Raw genomic sequence first — 18,322 nt, 5'->3', positions numbered from 1 at the left:
TGGGTTGTGGAGGTCCTTCCTGTGTCTCTCTCCTCTCTCCCCGTGAAGGCAATGGGCAGATGGAGCAACGCCAGGGACGAGTTTCTAAGGCAGAAGAGAAGCAGAGGCTAGAGCAAGGGCCTGATCCCTCACGTGGCCTCCTGGGTAGGCCCGGGGGTACTTACAGCAGGGCCAGGAAGCGCAAGGCTCATCTGCCTCTGTGGTCTCTGAGTTGGTCTCATGACTTGGTTGTCCCGCCAGGGAGTCTTACATCTTTGGAAATGTGGCTCTGCCTGCCTTTCCCAGCCGCCCTACAGTGCCCGCCCTGTATCTCTCTAGCTGTAATTACCAGCTCGTTCTCTCCTGGTGGAGGTGGGCTTCCTTGGGCTCAGAAACACTGGTCTCCACATCTCCCTGTCCTGGGAGTATCCTGTCTCGAGCCTGTGTTTAGGTAGAGGTGAAAGTGTAGGAGGAACTTACAGGCAGAGAAGCTATAGGACACATCCCTGTAACAGTTGTGAGGGAGGAAGAAGGACGAGAGGTCAAGATGTAAGCGACCCTATTGACTTTGGTGATCTGTCCTCAGCAAGTGCCTTCTCACAGCCTCATCTCCCCATCTATATCATTAAAGGGGAAGAAGATGAAAGGATTGGATTAGATTATGGCTTCCCAAAGTGTGTTCTTTTTTGAACGTTAGTCCCTAAAGATGCTTTTTGGAAAAAAAAAAAGTATTCTGTAGTCAAATAAGGTCTGGTTTATAGGTTACGGCCTATAAATCTCCCTCTTGGGGGGGACAAGGCCCTGAGAAGTCCTGTATGGAAAACCTGTCTAACTTGTTTAACCAAACACTTCCTAGACTCATTTGCCCAGAGCCCCTCTCGCAGCATCCTGTGAATGTACATTCCAGGGAGTGGACCATGGGAATGCTGACCCTGCTTTCCCAGCACTGACATTTGAAGTTCTACACCGTCCACATGTGGGGCTTCCCCCTGCTGTTCAGTGGGTGCTTCCTGGGAGTTTCTGGGCAAAGAGCCTACTCCTGGCAGAGAGCAGAAAAATCTCCCCGTGTTAAAAATCACAACAGGCACCACTTCATGAGAACTATGTTTTTATCATTCCCATATCATCCTTCCAGGTAGGTGTTTCTTATTTTTCATATTTGCCTCTTTTTATATTTCTAGAAGGTGCATTTTTCAAATTCGTATAAATAAGAATGAACAAAAATTACTCATCTTGTCACCCATGGAAAGCCACTGTTAGTTTTGATGTCTGTCCTCTGGTCGTTTCCCCTATATATTTATAAATATTCTCTTTAAAAAACTTGGATTCTATTGTACATGCTGGGTTTTTTGCTCAATCACCTTTTTTTCAAAACAAAAATGAGATTGCATTGCAACTTTTACTTTTCCTCGTGTAACACACAATGAGCATCCTTCCGGGTCTATGCATATGGCTATGGGCAGAGAGTGTTACCTGGGTTGTGAAATGAGGGAGCTGAAGATCAGAGACAGAAGTACCTGGGCCCAGGTCACACAGCTGGTACCGGGAATATTGGGTACCAGAACTCTGGCATGGATGACACACAAGCCTCTCGGGATGTGGTGGGTGGGGTGGGGCATCCACAGCGTCTGGAGAAGTTCCTCCTGCAGGTGGGCTTAGACATCGGGTGGTCCGACCGTGGCTCAGGGCAGAGGAGTTACTTCCCCACAGTTTCTCAGCAAACAGTGGGGTCCCAGCCTCGCCTCCCAACATCTAGTGCAGGCATCATTCCATGAAGCCACAGGCCTCTCCCAGGAGTCTGGAGCTGCCAGTTCCTGAGCCCTGGGAGTGTTTGCCCCCAAGTTCTCTGAAAAGTGATCCTCGTCTATAAATAAGCTGGGCTCACATGTCCCAGCACATTGTGTGGGGGGAATAAAGAAATGTCTAAAACAGCAACTTGATTATGCCCAAGGTATGTATTTTTACACATGCCCAGATATAGTATACGTACAAATATGCTATTCATAAACTCAGCCCAGTGGTTTGAAGGAGACCATATGCCTTGCTGTAGGGTGTGCACATGTGCAGTTAATAAACACACTCTGTCAGGGTATCTGTGCATGTTTTTGAAACTGATGGTGAAGACTAGCCCCTAAGGCAATTCCCTGGTACTTATACTCATTTCTAATGGTAGGGGATAATTTTTTCTTCCATGGGAAACAGTCATCAATGAGAGCAAAGTTGCCCAAATCCCAGGCCTTCACAAACCCCCGTTATAATTTCGGCCATCCCAACTACAGTTATACAATCAGTTAATACATTTATTTACATCAACTCTCTCTTTTGTAACTTAACATATACTAAAAAGGAACGTTATCTCACTACAGTAAAATGGAAAACCAGCAACACGTACCATAAATAGAATGTGGCCATAAAAATAAATTCATAACCACTGGAATCAGAAACATGTGCCTGGATCCACTTGAAATCATTTTGTTATCACCATTCACTCACACATTAAAAACACGGCCCTCATGGGCTGAAATACCGTGGGCTCCCTAGTGCAGGTTGCTACCTACCCATCTCCCAGTGTCCATAGCATCTGTCAACCTGGTGTGACCCTCAGCTAGTGTCCCTTTTCTCCAGGGGGATCTCTGAAGGACTTAGGTATGGGCTCCTTGGCTCTCAAGAAATTCAGAGCAGCTGTATCATTTCTTCTGCATGCTTGAATCTCTGGGTCCAGTGACTTTTTGTGGGGTGGGGGCAGCACGCTCGAGCTCCGGCTTGGAAAGAAAATGATGCCTTCCTTTTGGATAGAGGTTGCTTTTCATTCATACATAGCTATTTTGTTTTATTTGAAATTTGAATTAAATTTTAAATGATAAAATATACTAACTTAAAGGGAAAGAAAAGATACCTACCAACTGAACACAGACAGCTATTACCATATTGAGTGTTCTCATCCCTGACTTTTTAAATATGTGTGCAGTTTATACCATTGTAAACATGTGTTTAGAGTTTTCAATTCACAGATAGTGTTTATGTCCATTATCTAATATGAGCTCATAAAACATTAAAAGGGCCAGGGTTGTGAAGTAGGCAGAACAGGAATTATTTAACCCATTTTTCAGTTGAGAACCTGAGGCCCAGACATGTAATGTCACTTGCTAAAATCACATATGTTGGAGCCAATTCTTTCCACTATGCCACAGCTGCTTGTAGGTTAGAGCCCGGAATTACAAAACAGTGTACAAGGGCACATGCTTTTTTCAACTTAAATTTTTCAAAGTTTTTTATTTCCAAACTAATAAACATTCACCGTAAAAAACATTTTTTAAAAACACAACAAATAAGAGTCCCCAGTAATCTTACTCCCAGAGAAAACCTCCATGAGTGACGGGAGCTTTACCACCTTTGACATTTTTGTGCATAGCCTAACATATTTATTTATGTTCCAAAAATAGAATTGCTTCATAAACACTGTTTTGTGACTTCCCCCCCGCCCCCACTAACCAATATATCTTTGACTTCTTTCCAAGGACAGAGCTTCTAAAACTACATTTTAACAAAACAGAAAAGATTTTCGATAAACACTAACAATGGTTCCATCTGCTTCAGCAACAGCACATGTGAGGACATGTATCCATTCATTCATTCGTTCATTCATTTGTCCCTTCATTCAACACACGTAATTAAGGAAATGGTACTTGTCAAAGCAGGTATTACCTCTTCGGTACCCAGAGCACAATTCCCCAGGAAACACCACGGAACTTTGGGGTTAGGAAGTGACCCTGCAGGCAGTCAGCTAGCTAGACTGGGGGAGGACACAGGGTCTTGAGAGTAGAGTATATTAGGTAGAGGACACCTGGAATGAGGGATTTATTTTCCAGATGGGTCCTGTTTGTCCTTCCCCACTTGGCCTTTCTCATCAATTTTTTGTGGCCACAGGCAGGGTGTTGGCTCAGGATTTTTCCTCCAAACACCCTTTGCGTCCTTGTGCCTTCTCCCCTCTGGCCCAGCACTGATGTGGGCAGCTATTGGAGCTGAGGGTAAGACACTGCGGCAGAAGTGGGTGAGCCTTTGGGGTGATGGAGGGAGTGCTGCAGCTTTCTGTTTTTCCTCTGTCTTGGGGCCGCAGCAGCTTTCTAGACCCATGGCCAGAATTCTCTCCCAACACCCTTGAGCTGGTTCTCCTCTCCTGTTTAGATTTTCTCATACCCTGTTTTCCCACAAGCCGAGGGATCTTCACCAAGTGCACAGCTGCCCCATTTCCTCTCTGACCTTGGTGCAGCCTACATCCAGGGAGCAGCACCATTCACCCTCTTGAGAAACGAGAACTCTCAACCTCAGCGGACCTGCAGGGGTCACAGGTGGAGGATTCCGGAGGAGCTGCTCATGCCCGACGGGGTCCAGAGCCCTCTCTGGTCCCCTCACCCCAGCCCCATGGACACTTCCCTGGTCTGCTGCTCTGTGCTGGCTTCATTGTCTTTCAAGCAAGGCCTCTGGGCTTTCTAACCCAAGATGCATTTCAACCCTTTGACCAAGAGGTCAGAGAACACCACCCTCAGCCATCTCGTCCCTCCTCAGCAATGTAGGTGCTGACTGGAGCTTTCTGGGGACCACGTCCCTTCCACTGGCCTTCTCAGCCATCGAAGGGTTTGCTGAGACAGGCAGGTGGGAAGAGCATGGGATTTGGCACCAGAAGATCTGGGCTTAAGTTTTCACTCTGCTCCGGCTGTGAGACCGTGGGAAAATACCCTGCTCCCTCTGAGCCTTAGTTTTGTCACCAATAAAATGAAGGTTATGATCCCCTCTATTTCTTGGGCTTGTTTTGAGGGTCAGATGGCATAGTGTGAATGAAAGGGATTTTATTGGGAGGAAGGAGGTAATGCAGGCAGGGGGTAAACAAATTCAAACTGTACAGAAGGCTGTATAATAAGCCTTCTCCCACTGTCAGCTCCCAGGATCCCAGGGCCCCCCCCAGTCACAACCACCATTACCAGGGACAGTCAGTGCCGGCATCTAAGTGTACGTATCTCCCACACACTGTTCTGCCGCATACACATCTTGGAGGTCTTCCTATATCAGCACACATGGAGCTGTCTCCTTTTTAACAGCTGCCTAGCCCTCCATTGTATAAATGCACCCAAATCGATTTAGCTAGTTCTCCCTGCAGATGGATGCTTGGATAATTTCCAGTCTTTTGCTATTACAGACAGTGCTGGAGTGAATATTGTTAAATACACATTTTTGTGTACGTGTATGAGAATATCTGTGGGTTAGAGACCTTGTAGTGGCATTGCTGGGTCAAAAGGCACGTGCAGGTTTGAGTTTAAGATATCACCAGTTTGCCCTTGAATGAGGGAGTATTGATTGGCATGGCCACCAACAACACAGAGTGCCTTCTCCCACTGTGATTAAACCTTTTGACTTTTGCCAATCTGATAGGTATTCTACAATCTGGAAATGGTATTTTACAGTTATAATTTGCATTTTTTCAATTGTGAGTGAGGCTTGAAAGGGAGGCACTCTAGGTAATTCAGGTTAGAGTGGGGTAGGACCCAGGGTAGTTTGGGGATGCCCCTCTCCTCGCAGAGCTCCTGCCCACCTCACAGGTGCCCTTTCCCCCTTCCCAAGGCTCATCACTCTTCCCAACGGGGTTCTCCAGATCCTAGACGTTCAGGAGAGTGATGCAGGATCCTACCGCTGTGTGGCCACCAACTCAGCCCAGCAGCGCTTCAGCCAGGAGGCCCTACTCAGTGTGGCCTGCAGAGGTAAGGGGGGCTGGCCGGGCAGGCAAACGGGGGCGTTTCTGGAGTCAGCTGCATCCGAGCTGAGAGGGGCCTCACGACGTCCAAGCCCTGCCTTCAAATAGGTGACAGGGTATCACTCCCATCAGACAGGTGAGGTGATGAAGCCCAGAGACGGCAATGCTGCCCAGCAAGTCAGAGCTGGGGCTGGACTCCCAGTGCAGGGCTCCCTTCCTCTGGAGGCCCTGTGTTTCCTTGGGTTGGATGGAGCTGGGCACGGCGGGGAGAGAGGCATCTGAGAAGGGGTGTCAGTGCCCTGAAGCCCTGGTCCCTGCCCCTCTGTGTGCCCTGGGGGCTCTGGGCACTGGGGGTTCACCCCTCACTGCTGGCTGTGCCCTGTGAATCTGGCTGCCTGCAGTCTGGTGCTCCTGTCCCAGGGTAATGCAGGAGGAAGGTCACAGGCTTTGGGGTCAGAAAGGCCTGGTTTGAATCCTGGCTTCTCTGCTTAGCATCTGTGTGACCCTGGGCTGGTGATCCAACTCCAGGAAGTTGTGAGAATAGCTGAGGTAAGAGTGGCAAGTGCCTGGCACATGGCAGGTGACCCACGGGTCTTACCTCGGGCCTCCCCCCAGGGCCTCTCACTTGCCTCCCTTTGCCACGGCATCTCCCCCAGCCCAGCCCCGCTGCTCATCTCTTCCCACCTCCCCTTCCTCGGGGCTTAAGCTGGTGAGATGCTCTGAGTGGGGGTCCCTGCCTCTCCTGTGCACGGGGTCTCTGCCTCCATCTGCTGGACAAACCAGGGATTCACCAAGCTGACCCAGGGAGGCAGGTCACACTGAGAATTGGGCAGGAGTCCGTGCTCAGGGAGTTACCAAGCTGGCAGAAACTCGAGCCCACTCCCTACCTTTCACACAAGGAACCGGAGAACCTTTGGAGAAGGGACTTGTCTAAGATCACACAGTGCGATTATGATAATGACAGTACGTGCTGGAACTAGAAACTGTAACTGTTGACTCGAAGCCCAGACTCCAAGTCTACTCATAACCCTGACCATCCTCTGCCTGGTGGGTGGGTTCAGTTTGGCAGGGAAGAATAGAGGTGGGGTGTTGGAGGCCAGGTTATTCTCCTGGCTTCAAGAGAAGGGGCTCTGAGTGCCAGTCCCAGCTCTGTGGGACTAGGTAGCTGCTTTTGCCATCTGTCAGGTGGAACCCTGGCTGCTCCCTGCCCTACCTGCCTCCCCAGGTGATGAAAACATCAGGGGAGGTACTGCTCGCGTAGAAGCCTAATAGTAAGGCTGCCTGCTGGTCTGCCCTCTCTCCAGGGTCCCTGGTGTCCACCAGGGGGCAGGATGTGGCCATTGTGGCAGCCCCAGAGAACACCACTGTGGTGTCTGGCCAGAGTGTCGTGATGGAATGTGTAGCCTCGGCTGACCCCACCCCTTTCGTGTCCTGGGTCAGACAGGGTAAGTGGAGGGAGGGCCTGAAGGGCATGGGAAAGGAGGACTGTGGGATTTCACGTGTCCCAAAATCAGGGAGCTATAAGGGTGACCACTCCATGGTCATCAATCTTTGATGTGGCAAGAACTCCTCTCCCAGGGCTGAGTGTGGGTGGGGGACCTGGACAAACTAAATCGTCAATCTGCGTAGCATGTTTCCTTTAGGAGGCGCTTTGAGTCTGCCACTCACAAAACAATGATCAAGACTGGGCTAGCTCCTTCACCTTACTTATTTCATGCCTCACAATAGTGTTGCCAGTGAGTGTGAGAGCTGGAAAGGTGCCACACAGCCAGTGAGTCAGGTGGAATCAGGCCCCCCACTGCTGCTCTGTTTAATTGTTGTGCCTCTCTCTTTGTGTGCCTGGCTTCATGCTGGGCACAATGAATAACATACCCAGATGAGAGACAGGGGGGGGGGGGGGGGGGCTGCCTCTGAACTCATAGTCTGGGTGAGGGAGATAAAACACATAAATAGGAAGAGAGGCTTGATGGTATCAGGCAGCAAGTGATAAGTGCCAAGTGGGACTGCTGTACAGGAGACGTTATCAGGGTAATGAGGGCACTGGGCCAACTACACCTTGCAGTCTACTGAGCACTCACACCCGTTCCCTTGCCTGAGCCTCCAAGAGCTCTTGGAGGATTATTATTCCCAGTGGGCAGATGGGAAGCTGAGGTTCAGAGAGGCAGGTGGAAAGCCAGGACCCAAACTATAGAGCTGGTTCTCTTTCCACTACACGATTCCCTACAATCCTGGATGCAAGAAAAGTGAGCATTATTTTTGTTTCTATTTGTCGATAAGAAGTGACTTGTCCCAAGTTGATGGCACCCTTCTTCCCTGGCTCAGTCTGTTACCCCACACTGCCTCTTTTTTGTAACTTTGTACCTCACATTCAAGAGTACATAATGAATACATAGAGTTTAAAGAAGAATAAGAAACCAAACAGCGATGTACCCCCCACTGATCTGATGAGACAGAATAGTGCTGGTATCTTTGCAGCTCTCCAACCAGCAGAGCCTTATTGGATTTGAGCCTAGTTAGGGGGATTCTGGGGGCCAGCAGGACCCTCATACTATTATTGGGGTAAGCCTGGTGTCACCCAGAAATTCTAATATCAGGATGACCCAGGGAGCTTGTTAAAACTACAGACTCCCTCCCTTCACACCTGGAGAGTTGTGATCCCGGAGTTAGGTGCCCTAGGTCCTTGCTACTGCAAGTGTGGTCTTTGGACCTAGTTAGAAATGCAGAATCTGGGGCCTGCCGTAGCCTCTGCATTTTAGGACCCCCTGCAATTCTGTGGTTCACGTGCACAACAAGGATTTGAGAATTGTGGCAGAGGATTCTGACGACTGTGGGTTTGGGAACTCATTTTGCCACAGGCTTTCATTCCTGACCCCAGGCGCTGCTCCTTTTCCAGAAACTTTCCAAAAGTCAGGAAAGGGACTCTTGTTTTATTTTCTTCTCATTGCAAAAGTTGTATGTATTTATTGTAGAAAACTAGGGAAAAGCAGAAACAGAAAACATCCCACTGTTCAAAGATAAAAAATTGTTAACATATGTGTGCATTTTCTTCCAGATTTTTTTTATGCAAAAAAATTGAAAGCATGCTGAATTTACAGTTCCAAGTCCTATTTCCATTCAACAGTATATCAAAAGCATTTCCCCATACTTAAAACTTTTTCAAAAAATAATTATAATGACTATATAATATTCCATCCTTTGAATATCCCTGTTGTGTAATTTGCCAGTTCCTACTGTTAAATTTTTAAGTCCTTTCCAGTCGTCCACTATCACAATTAACGTTACAGTGATCCGCCCTGCTCACGTCTTTCCAGGACAGGCGCCTATAAGTGGAATCCCCGGCTTCTAGGTCAAGGTAGAGCCCCTGACTATCCCTATCTCCCTCATTGCAATTTACTCTTTTTAAAAACGTTCCCAATCTGATAGGTGAAAATTAACATCTGTGTTTTGATGTGCAGTTCTTTGATTATGTGAAGTTAAACACTTTTTTTGTGTTTCTTGGCCATTTCCATTTCTTCCCTGGATTTTCTGTTTCTCTCCATAAGGCAAGGGCTTTTCAAATGATTTTCATTTCATATCAAGATGAAAGTCTCTGCACATATTCAAATCTTTCGTTTTCATCAGACCTTTTCAGCCATATCTTCATCATAGGTACTGGGCTAAGACCATAGAGAAGGATGTGCCCTTCTTGAGAGAAATGAATTGAATGATAATGGCGATAGTGTACTGAGCACCTATTTATGTGCCTGCATTGTGTCAGGGGTTCTCACAAACCTTATTCATTCCACCCCCACAGCCGTCCTTCCAGCTAGGGACTATCTCCCCATTTTACAGATTGAGCCGCTAAGATTCAGAGAGGGTCACCAGGCTGGCAAGTGGAGGAACTGAGATTCGAACTGGGAACAGTTGTGTTCTCTTAATCTGGGTGTAAGGGGCCCCGAGGTCTGGAGAGTGGATGGAGGGGCAGTCCTCAGCTTTCCCCTCCAGTGTTCTCCCCCTCGTCCCCTAGACGGGAAGCCCATCTCCACCGATGTCATCGTCCTGGGCCGAACCAACCTACTGATCACCAGCGCGCAGCCCCGGCACTCTGGTGTCTACGTCTGCCGTGCTAATAAGCCCCGGACACGCGACTTCGCCTCTGCTGCCGCTGAGCTCCGCGTGTTGGGTGAGCGGCGTGAATGCAGGCTGGGGGAGGAGCAGTGTGGGAGACGGCATCGGAGCGGGTTAGCTGCGGCCCAAGGAAGAATGGGAGAGGGGAAGTGGGCAAGTGGGCGTGTTAAAGGAACTGAGGGATGATCTCGGAGGATGAGAAAGGGGTAGGGCTTAGTGGGGTTCGAGTTCAGGAGAGGAGTGCTTTGTAAGGGGCGGGGCTTGGAGGGCACAGACCATTGGAGGAGGGGATGCGGTGGAAAGAGATTGGAGGAGGGAGTGGGGAGAACTGAGTTGGGGAGAGAAATGGGGTGATCAGGGAGATTGGAGGGTGGGGAGAGGTGGTCTGGGTGGGACTCAGGTAATGGGGGAGGGCCGGGACTTAGTCCTGAGGGAGACAGTGGAGTGGACTGAGCGGCAGAAAACTGGAGGACGGAGGCGCTCGGGACAGGGTAACTCTGGAGAGGGGTAAATCTGATAGGTGTGGGAGACACTGGGAGGTAGGGGAGAAGGAGGTGATAAATGAGGGAGTGGGGTTAGAACCAGGAGGAGCTGGGGTACTTAAGGGAAGCTGAGGAGGCTTGGGACAATTCGGGGAGAGGAAGAGAATGGTCAGCGTGGTGCTGGGGTAAACGCAGAAGACGAGGTAGAGCTGCGCTGCACTAGAGTATTTGGGGGAAGGGGTGAGTCAGGGAGAGATTAGGGTGATTGGAGGGGAGGTGGGCGTCAGTTAGGAAATTTGGAGAAAGGGGCAGAGCCCCTAGGGGCCGAAGCGCGCGGTCAGTGTACCCCTCCCCGCCCCCAGCGGCCCCTGCCATCTCGCAGGCGCCCGAGGCGCTGTCGCGGACGCGGGCCAGCACCGCTCGCTTCGTGTGCCGCGCGTCCGGGGAGCCGCGGCCCACGCTGCGCTGGCTGCACGACGGGGCGCCGCTGCGGCCCAACGGGCGCGTTAAGGTGCAGGGCGGCGGCAGCAGCCTGGTGATCACGCAGATCGGCCTGCAGGACGCCGGCTACTACCAGTGCGTGGCCGAGAACGGCGCGGGCACCGCGTGCGCCGCCGCGCCGCTGGCAGTAGTGGTGCGCGAGGGGCTGCCCAGCGCTCCCACGCGGGTCACGGCCACGCCACTGAGCAGCTCCACCGTGCTAGTGGCCTGGGAGCGGCCGGAGCTGCACAGCGAGCAGATCATCGGCTTCTCCCTTCACTACCAGAAGGCTCAGGGTACGTCTGCGGGGCGGGGCGGGGTGGGTCTGACACGCGAAGGTGGGAGCGCCGTGAGGGCGGGAACCCGTTGGGTGACTGAAGGGTTGCTTGTCTGGTACCTTTGGGGTTGGGGAGGGTTAGGGTGGGAGCCCACAGGAGAGACTCGCAAAGCTATGGGTTAGGTCTGGTACTAGAAGGGTTAACGGTGCGGCACATTATCCCCCTCGGTCACTGTGTGAAAGAGGAGGGAGGAGGCTTTGCCCAGGCACAGTGCCTCGGCCTTCCTGGGGCCAGCTTATTGACAGCAGCAGGAGTCAGCTCAGTGAGATGCCGGAAGGAACTTTCTAACCAGTGGAGGAATTCATACAGTGGGTCGAGAAGTCCGGGGAGTTTATAGTCTCCCCTCCCCAGGTAATCTAGTCAGATTATGTGGGATTATCTGGGATGATTTAGCTATAAATTGACGATTCCAGATCCTAGGACAATTGAAGGACCCTTAGACAGCCTCCAGCTCTTGGGCCTCTGGGGGTAGCCCTGTGACAGTCCCACTGTGCTCTGTATCACCACTGCAGGCATGGACAATGTGGAATACCAGTTTGCAGTGAACAATGACACCACAGAACTACAGGTTCGGGACCTGGAACCTAACACCGATTATGAGTTCTACGTAGTGGCCTATTCCCAGCTGGGGGCCAGTCGTACATCCACCCCAGCGCTGGTCCACACTCTGGATGATGGTAGGGCCTCTGAACCTGCCATGGGCACCTTGGGGCCCAGAGAATTCCCTGGGGATGCTAGCTTGGCTTCTCTTTACTAGTGTACGCCAAGGCACTTTTACTTGCCTAGGGTGTGCCACCCGAAAGGGGCTGGGCAAGGGTTCTTCTCCCCAATTTACAGTTGGGGAAACTGAGGCCCAGAAAATGAGAGTGACTTGCCCAGGGTCAGTAGGACAGCTGGGGCTTGAGTTCTCAGTTCACGATTCCCTATATCACGTGGCCCCTCTCCCTGATCCCCACATACCAGTCAGTCAGGCATGGGCCTGTGACAGCCCACTGGCAGTGGAAGATTGTGCCCCAAACCTTTCTCAGGGTGGGAAGGATGTCCGCTCCTCTCCAGCTTGGGGCTCCCCTGAGAGGCTCCCTTTGCTCCCTCAGATCCTGGTCCTGGGCCTCCTTCTGACTTGCTGTGTGACCTGGGCAAGTCTCTGACCGCTCCTGGGCCTCACCTTCCACGTCGGTGGAGCAGAGCTCACGCTGATGTTCTTCTGTCTCAGTCCCCAGTGCAGCACCCCAGCTCTCCCTGTCCAGCCCCAACCCCTCGGACATCAGGGTGGCGTGGCTGCCCCTGCCTCCCAGCCTGAGCAATGGGCAGGTGGTGAAGTACAAGATAGAGTACGGTTTGGGAAAGGAAGGTGAGTGGGGGGCAAGGTGTGGGCTCCACCTGGCTGGGAATTGTGGGTGTGAAGCGTTGGTCAGAGCCAATGAGACCCTGAGCTGTGTGTGTGGGGGAGTCTGAGGAAATTAGTACAGGGAGGTGGAGTGGGGGTGGGAGGGTAAGGAGAGGTGAACCTGGAAAAAAGGAGTGTGGGCCAGGGGTAGGGGCGGCTGAAGTGAAAAGAGGGCTAGCTCGCTCAAGGCAGAGGGCGGCCTGGGGTCTGGCCCCACCTCCTCTACGGCTGCAGTGTGCCGTCCTACTGAGTCCCTGCCTCAACTTCCTTCTCTGAGAAATGAGGCAGGGGGCTTAGGTGACCCCTAGGGTCCCTGCCAGCTCAAAGAGCAGATGAGGGATAGGGAGGTGGTGGGGGCGCTTGTGGGAAGGGGGAATGGAGCATTGAAGGGGGTTGTTAGGGCAGATGTTGGTAATCTAGGGGAGGAGTATGAAAGGGATAAAGCCTTAGGGGAAGGCAGGTGGCTGGGGGGCCAAGGTGACGGTGAAGAGGGAGGGAAGGGTGAGGGAGGGGGTTTGGTGGTTGTCAGGGCTTTGGAAGGCAGGTGGTGCCGAAAGCCCTCACAGGCAACCCCTGTGCCTGTGCCCGTGTGTGTGTGTGGGGGGGGGGGGGGGGGCTCATTGCCAGTTTATGGGGAAGTGGGGGCAGCAAGCCATGATTCTCCCCACTCTGAACCAAGGCTGATGGCCACATCAGCTGGAGTGGGAAGCCCAGGAGTCAGCCCTGGAGCCATGGAGTCCACGCAGGTGAGAGGGCCTCAGGCTCCAGTGGGCATTGAAGAACCAGGATCTGAGGTGGAAGAGTCGGTGTAGGGGAATTTAGGGCTTGTGGTCCCCAGGTGGCCTCCCAGCAGCCAGTCTTTTCTGTCCCAGCAGATCAGATTTTCTCCACCGAGGTGCCAGGGAATGAGACACAGCTTACGCTGAACTCACTTCTGCCCAACAAGGTGTATCGAGTACGGATTTCGGCCGGCACGGGGGCTGGCTACGGGGCACCTTCGCAGTGGATGCAGCACAGGACACCCAGTATGCACAACCAGAGCCATGGTACGGGCTCGGACGGGACAGGACCAGGTGGCATGCATGATTGTGTGGGTGTATGTATGCCCTTGGAACCCAGACCCAACCACCCCCTCCATCAGAGACCTTCCATGGCTCCCCTTGCTTGATGGGTCAGGGAGGATGGGTGTAGAGGCAAAGGGCTGGCCATCGCAGGCATATCTGTGTTCAAGTGTCCCTTCTGTTATGTGACCTCCAACAAACCGTTCACAACTCTAAGGCTTCATTTGCTGCCAATCGAGGCGTGAGGATTGATAATATATTGTAAACAAAGTATTTAGTACACAATAAGAGCTTGTTAAATAGCAGCTGCTTCCATGATTATGGTTATTGGATTTGTTGAGAGGCCCAATGGTCGAATAGTTAAATGCAGACCAAACCTGTATGCATACTATCTGTGTGACCTTGGGCAAGTTATTTAACTGCTCTGAGCCTCAGTTTTCTTACCTGTAAAATGGGGATAATGTTATTTTCATTTATTTTTTAGGGTTGTGAGAATAAAGTTAAAATGTATGTACAGAGTGCTTAGAACAGTGTCTAATACATAATAAGCTCACAACTTTTAGGCTCCAAGTAGAGTCCCCACTCTAATGGCTCCATCCCTCCTTCCTGGCCTTAGCAACCCTTGTGACTCCCTTATCTGCCAGTATCCATGCATTCATTCCCTTAGAAGAATTATAGAGCCGACTCTGTGCTAGGTACTGTCAGCCCTGCCCCAGAGGTATTCCTTGCTAACCTCTGTGCAAACGCTCAGGAAGACATCCCTCCATTTTCAGCACTCTGGGTTTGTGAAATAGTAAGTTCACCTCTAGACCAGCCCTGGCCTGGCACTTTGGGTGGTGGCTGAGTGGTGATGCGTTGGGAGAAAGCTGGCAAGGCTCTCACTCAATGCCAGTCTTTCTGCTTCTTCCTCCTCTTGCCTCTTCCCCCTCTCCCACCCCTGGCCTCTTTCTCCTCATTCCCCATTCTCTTTCCACTTCTCCCATCCTGCTCACCCTGCCCCCAGTCCCTTTTGCCCCTGCAGAGTTGAAGGTACGGGCAAGGATGGAGTCCCTGGTCGTGTCGTGGCAGCCTCCCCCTCACCCTGCCCAGATCTCTGGCTACAAACTGTACTGGCGGGAGGTGGGGGCCGAGGAGGAGGCCAATGGTGACAGCCCCCCGGGGGGCCGTGGAGACCAGGCTTGGGATGTGGGGCCTGTCCGCCTCAAGAAGAAAGTGAAGCAGTATGAGCTGACTCAGTTAGGTGAGGAGGGCTGGGGGGAGGGAACGAGATGGATGTAGCTTCAGCGGGAGCCTGGAGAGCTGGGTGCAGGAGTTGGAGACGGAATTCTCTCTGGGGACAAGAGCGTGACCCCACGGGTTCCTCTAGCTAGTCAGTGACCCCTGTAATCTTCCCCAGTCCCTGGCCGGCTGTACGAAGTGAAGCTTGTAGCATTCAACAAACATGAGGACGGCTATGCAGCAGTGTGGAAGGGCAAGACGGAAAAGGCTCCCACGCCAGGTGAGGGGGGCTCAGGCAAGGCATCTGTGTGCGGCTTCCTTTCCCTTTCCTCTGGGCCAGCCCTGGTGGTCAGGCCATCTGGTGGCCTCAGCCACCCCCAAATGCATTCTCCTAGGCTCAGAGATCCTCTTCTGGCTCCAGACAGCCTCTGTCATAGAAAGAAGCTCCAGTTTGTGCACTGTCTTCTAGGTCTGCTACAGTATTTTCATTGCCCATGAGCAGTGCCAATTTGGAAGGTAGGACAGAGAAATCCCATGGTTGATCAGTGACTCCTGACCCCAAGTTTGACTTTAAGACAATTTTTAAAACATGTCCACCTACAGTCTGTCAGATGACCCCACCACTGTAAGAAGGGAGAGTAGCTCTATGTGGCCTACCAGGAAACTGAGGCTCAGAGAGGTAAAGGGACTTGTCCAAGGTGTCACAGAGCTTAGACTGGAACCAGGACTCCTGGCTTTCAGGCAAAAGTCTTTCCACTGCAGTGACTACCGTGACCCTGTGCTGGACACCTCTGTTGCCCATCATGACACTCCCTCACCCCGAACTTCCCAGGCTGATTTTCAATCGTGTGGTTCAGTGAAAGGAGAACTTAACCAAGGTCAAGAAACCTGGGTTCTAATTCCAGTTTGCTCATTCAGCAAGTGTTTTACTGAGCATCTACTATGTGCCAGCTCTGTTCTGGGAATTTAGTGATGAACAACACAAGTAAGGTACCTGCTCTCATGGAGTTTATGTTATTTTATGTTTATGTAATAAACACGTCATCCTATAATACTATAACAAAAATACCATAGTCTTATACAAGCACCATTTGGTTCTCATATGGTGGTTCTGGAGGCTGGGAAGTCCAAGATTAAGGCACTGGCAGAATCAGTGTCTGGTGAGAGCCCACTTCCTGGTGCATAGACCATAACCCCTCTTCTTGCTATGTCCTCACGTGGCAGAAAGAGGAATAGAGAGCTCTCTGGGGATCTCTTCAATAAGGTCACTGTTAGGGACTGAAAGTGTGTGTCCCCCCCAAAATTCATATGTTGAAGCCATACCCTCCATTGTGATGTATTAGGAGGTAATTAGGATTAGATGTGGTCATGAGGGTAGAGCCCTCGTGAGTGGGATTAGTGCCCTTCTAAGAGTCACCAGAGAACTTGCTTCCTTTCTCTGCTCTCTGCCATGTGGCCACACAATGAGAAGTCAGCAGTCAGCAACCTGGAAGAGGGCTCTCAGCAGAACCCAGCCATGCTGGCGCTCTGATCTCGGACTCCAGCCCCCAGAACTGTGAGAAGAACATTTCTGTTATTTATAAGCCACCCAGTCAGTGGTACTTCATTATAGCAGCCTGAATGGACGAAGCTAGGCACTAATTCCATTCATGAGTATTTCACCATCTATTCAAATTTCAACAATGTAAATTTTTTTTTGGGGGGGACACAAACATTCAGTCCATAGCAATGTGCCAGATATTTTTATATACTTGACCAATATGAACTAACTTAATCCTCATAACAACGTTATGAATTAGATACTATTATCAGCCCCACTTACAGAGCAGGGAATGGAGGCATAGGGAGTATGCCTAGAAGTTAAGTAACGTCTCCAAGGTTATACAGCTAGTAAGTGGCAGAGCTGGAATTTGAACCAGGGCAGCCTGACTCCAGAATCTGTGCTCTAAATTGCCATGATTCGCTGCCTCTCTATTACTGTCTGCTATATGTATGGCCCTGGCAAAAATCACTTAAATTCTTGGGAGCCTCAGTTTCCTCATCTGTGAAGTGGTAATGATGCTACCCAACTCACAGGAGCAAAAGAGAGAGGGTAGAAGAAAATAACTGTAAGCTGGGAACTGTAAAGCATACGTTTTTAGGGTGAGTGTCCTTCCTCCCTTCCCCACACTCTAATTTTCACCTTCCAGACCTGCCCATTCAGAGGGGACCACCCTTGCCCCCTGCCCATGTCCATGCGGAATCAAACAGCTCCACATCCATCTGGCTTCGGTGGAAAAAACCTGACTTCACCACAGTCAAGATTGTCAACTACACTGTGCGTTTCAGCCCCTGGGGGCTCAGGAATGCCTCCCTGGTCACCTATTATACCAGGTGAGGAAGAGGGGCTAATCCTGTGGAGGGAGGAGGAAGACAGCAGGTGGTGATGAGGAAAGGGACCCTGGGGGGATTCAGGAACCTTTCAGGGCTCACGTATTATACTGCAGGTACACCGAGGGTCTGATGGTGAAAAAGGAGAGTCTATCCTATTCCTTACAACAGAGCCTTGAGCTGAACCCTTGGGAGCATGATGCAGACAGACCTGTTTCTTCAACCTCAGAGGGCTTGGCTCCCAGTATGACGGGGAAGAGACCACCCAGCTGCTCTCCTAAGAGGACCCCCAGTTCTCAGGAGCTGCTGGTTTGGCAGAGGAAACATCACATAAAAAGCAATAGATATATATAATTGCAGCTAAAGTAAAATTAAATCAAGAAAAATATGTGTCAGAGATGCTTCCTTGGGTGAAGGATGACTTGCATTAATCCAGGAAGGCTTCCTGAAGGAGGGGGCCTGGCTTGGGTATTGGACATGGAGCATGATGCCCTGGGAGCAGTCTACATCCAGACCTCTCTGTGGGTTCTCTGGCTGAGGTTACTGGCCCTATGCAGGGAGCAGATTCCCCTCTGGGCAGGGCCTGGGGCTAGGGCTGGGGCCGTGGGAGTAGCTTTGGCAGAGCTTCTTCTAAACGTGAGCACTCGTCATGTTTCTTGCCTTGACAGCTCGGGAGAAGACATCCTCATTGGCGGGCTGAAGCCATTCACCAAATATGAGTTTGCAGTCCAGTCCCACGGTGTGGACATGGATGGGCCTTTCGGCTCCGTAGTGGAGCGCTCCACCCTGCCTGACCGTGAGTGGTCCCCTGCCCCCGACCCTCTGGACACCAGTCTATCTTTCCCCCAACTCTTTCTGGCCTCAGAACCTCTTTTCTGAAGGGGGCTCAGAATCTCACCAGTGTCTGTCATTCGCTTTGCATTGAAGTAGCCAGTCCTGTGCTGGTCTTGTCCATTTACCCATAAAAATAATAACATAGGGTTTAGGGGAGCGGCTTCTTTTAAGAGGCTGTACCAAGACCCCACTGAGCTGGTGAAGAGGGGCCAGGCGGGCGAGGCTGGTGACCTGTATTCTGCATTTGGGTCCCCATCCTGCCCCTGACACACAGGGAGACTTGGGCAGGTCCCTTCCTTACCCAGGGCCTGTCATCATCT

At 51.3% G+C, this 18,322-nt stretch overlaps 1 protein-coding gene across 6 annotated transcripts in view; it reads left to right on the top strand.

The window, feature by feature from the left end:
• The window catches only part of IGDCC4 (immunoglobulin superfamily DCC subclass member 4), a 37,478-nt gene that overhangs the window by 11,318 nt on the left and 7,838 nt on the right, over positions 1-18,322 (top strand). For 3 of the 6 annotated variants that reach the window (XM_088797306.1, XM_088797304.1, XM_088797307.1), the window contains exons 4-14: positions 5,596-5,732; positions 7,030-7,170; positions 9,732-9,887; positions 10,677-11,090; positions 11,645-11,809; positions 12,346-12,483; positions 13,392-13,565; positions 14,584-14,820; positions 14,977-15,078; positions 16,988-17,171; positions 17,837-17,964. In XM_088797306.1, the coding sequence (XP_088653432.1) occupies positions 5,596-5,732; positions 7,030-7,170; positions 9,732-9,887; positions 10,677-11,090; positions 11,645-11,809; positions 12,346-12,483; positions 13,392-13,565; positions 14,584-14,820; positions 14,977-15,078; positions 16,988-17,171; positions 17,837-17,964 (1,976 nt within the window). The remainder of the gene's footprint in view (positions 1-5,595; positions 5,733-7,029; positions 7,171-9,731; positions 9,888-10,676; positions 11,091-11,644; positions 11,810-12,345; positions 12,484-13,391; positions 13,566-14,583; positions 14,821-14,976; positions 15,079-16,987; positions 17,172-17,836; positions 17,965-18,322) is intronic. The other 3 variants (XM_088797305.1, XM_074327553.2, XM_088797308.1) reach the window with 2 other exon arrangements.

This window comes from Rhinolophus sinicus, chromosome 3 (genome assembly GCF_057876585.1).
Source record: "Rhinolophus sinicus isolate RSI-liver-muscle chromosome 3, RSI-T2T, whole genome shotgun sequence".
NCBI lineage: Eukaryota > Metazoa > Chordata > Mammalia > Chiroptera > Rhinolophidae > Rhinolophus > Rhinolophus sinicus.
The sequence above is the reverse complement of the archived record's forward strand: the minus strand, read 5'-3'. Positions and strand labels throughout refer to the sequence as shown.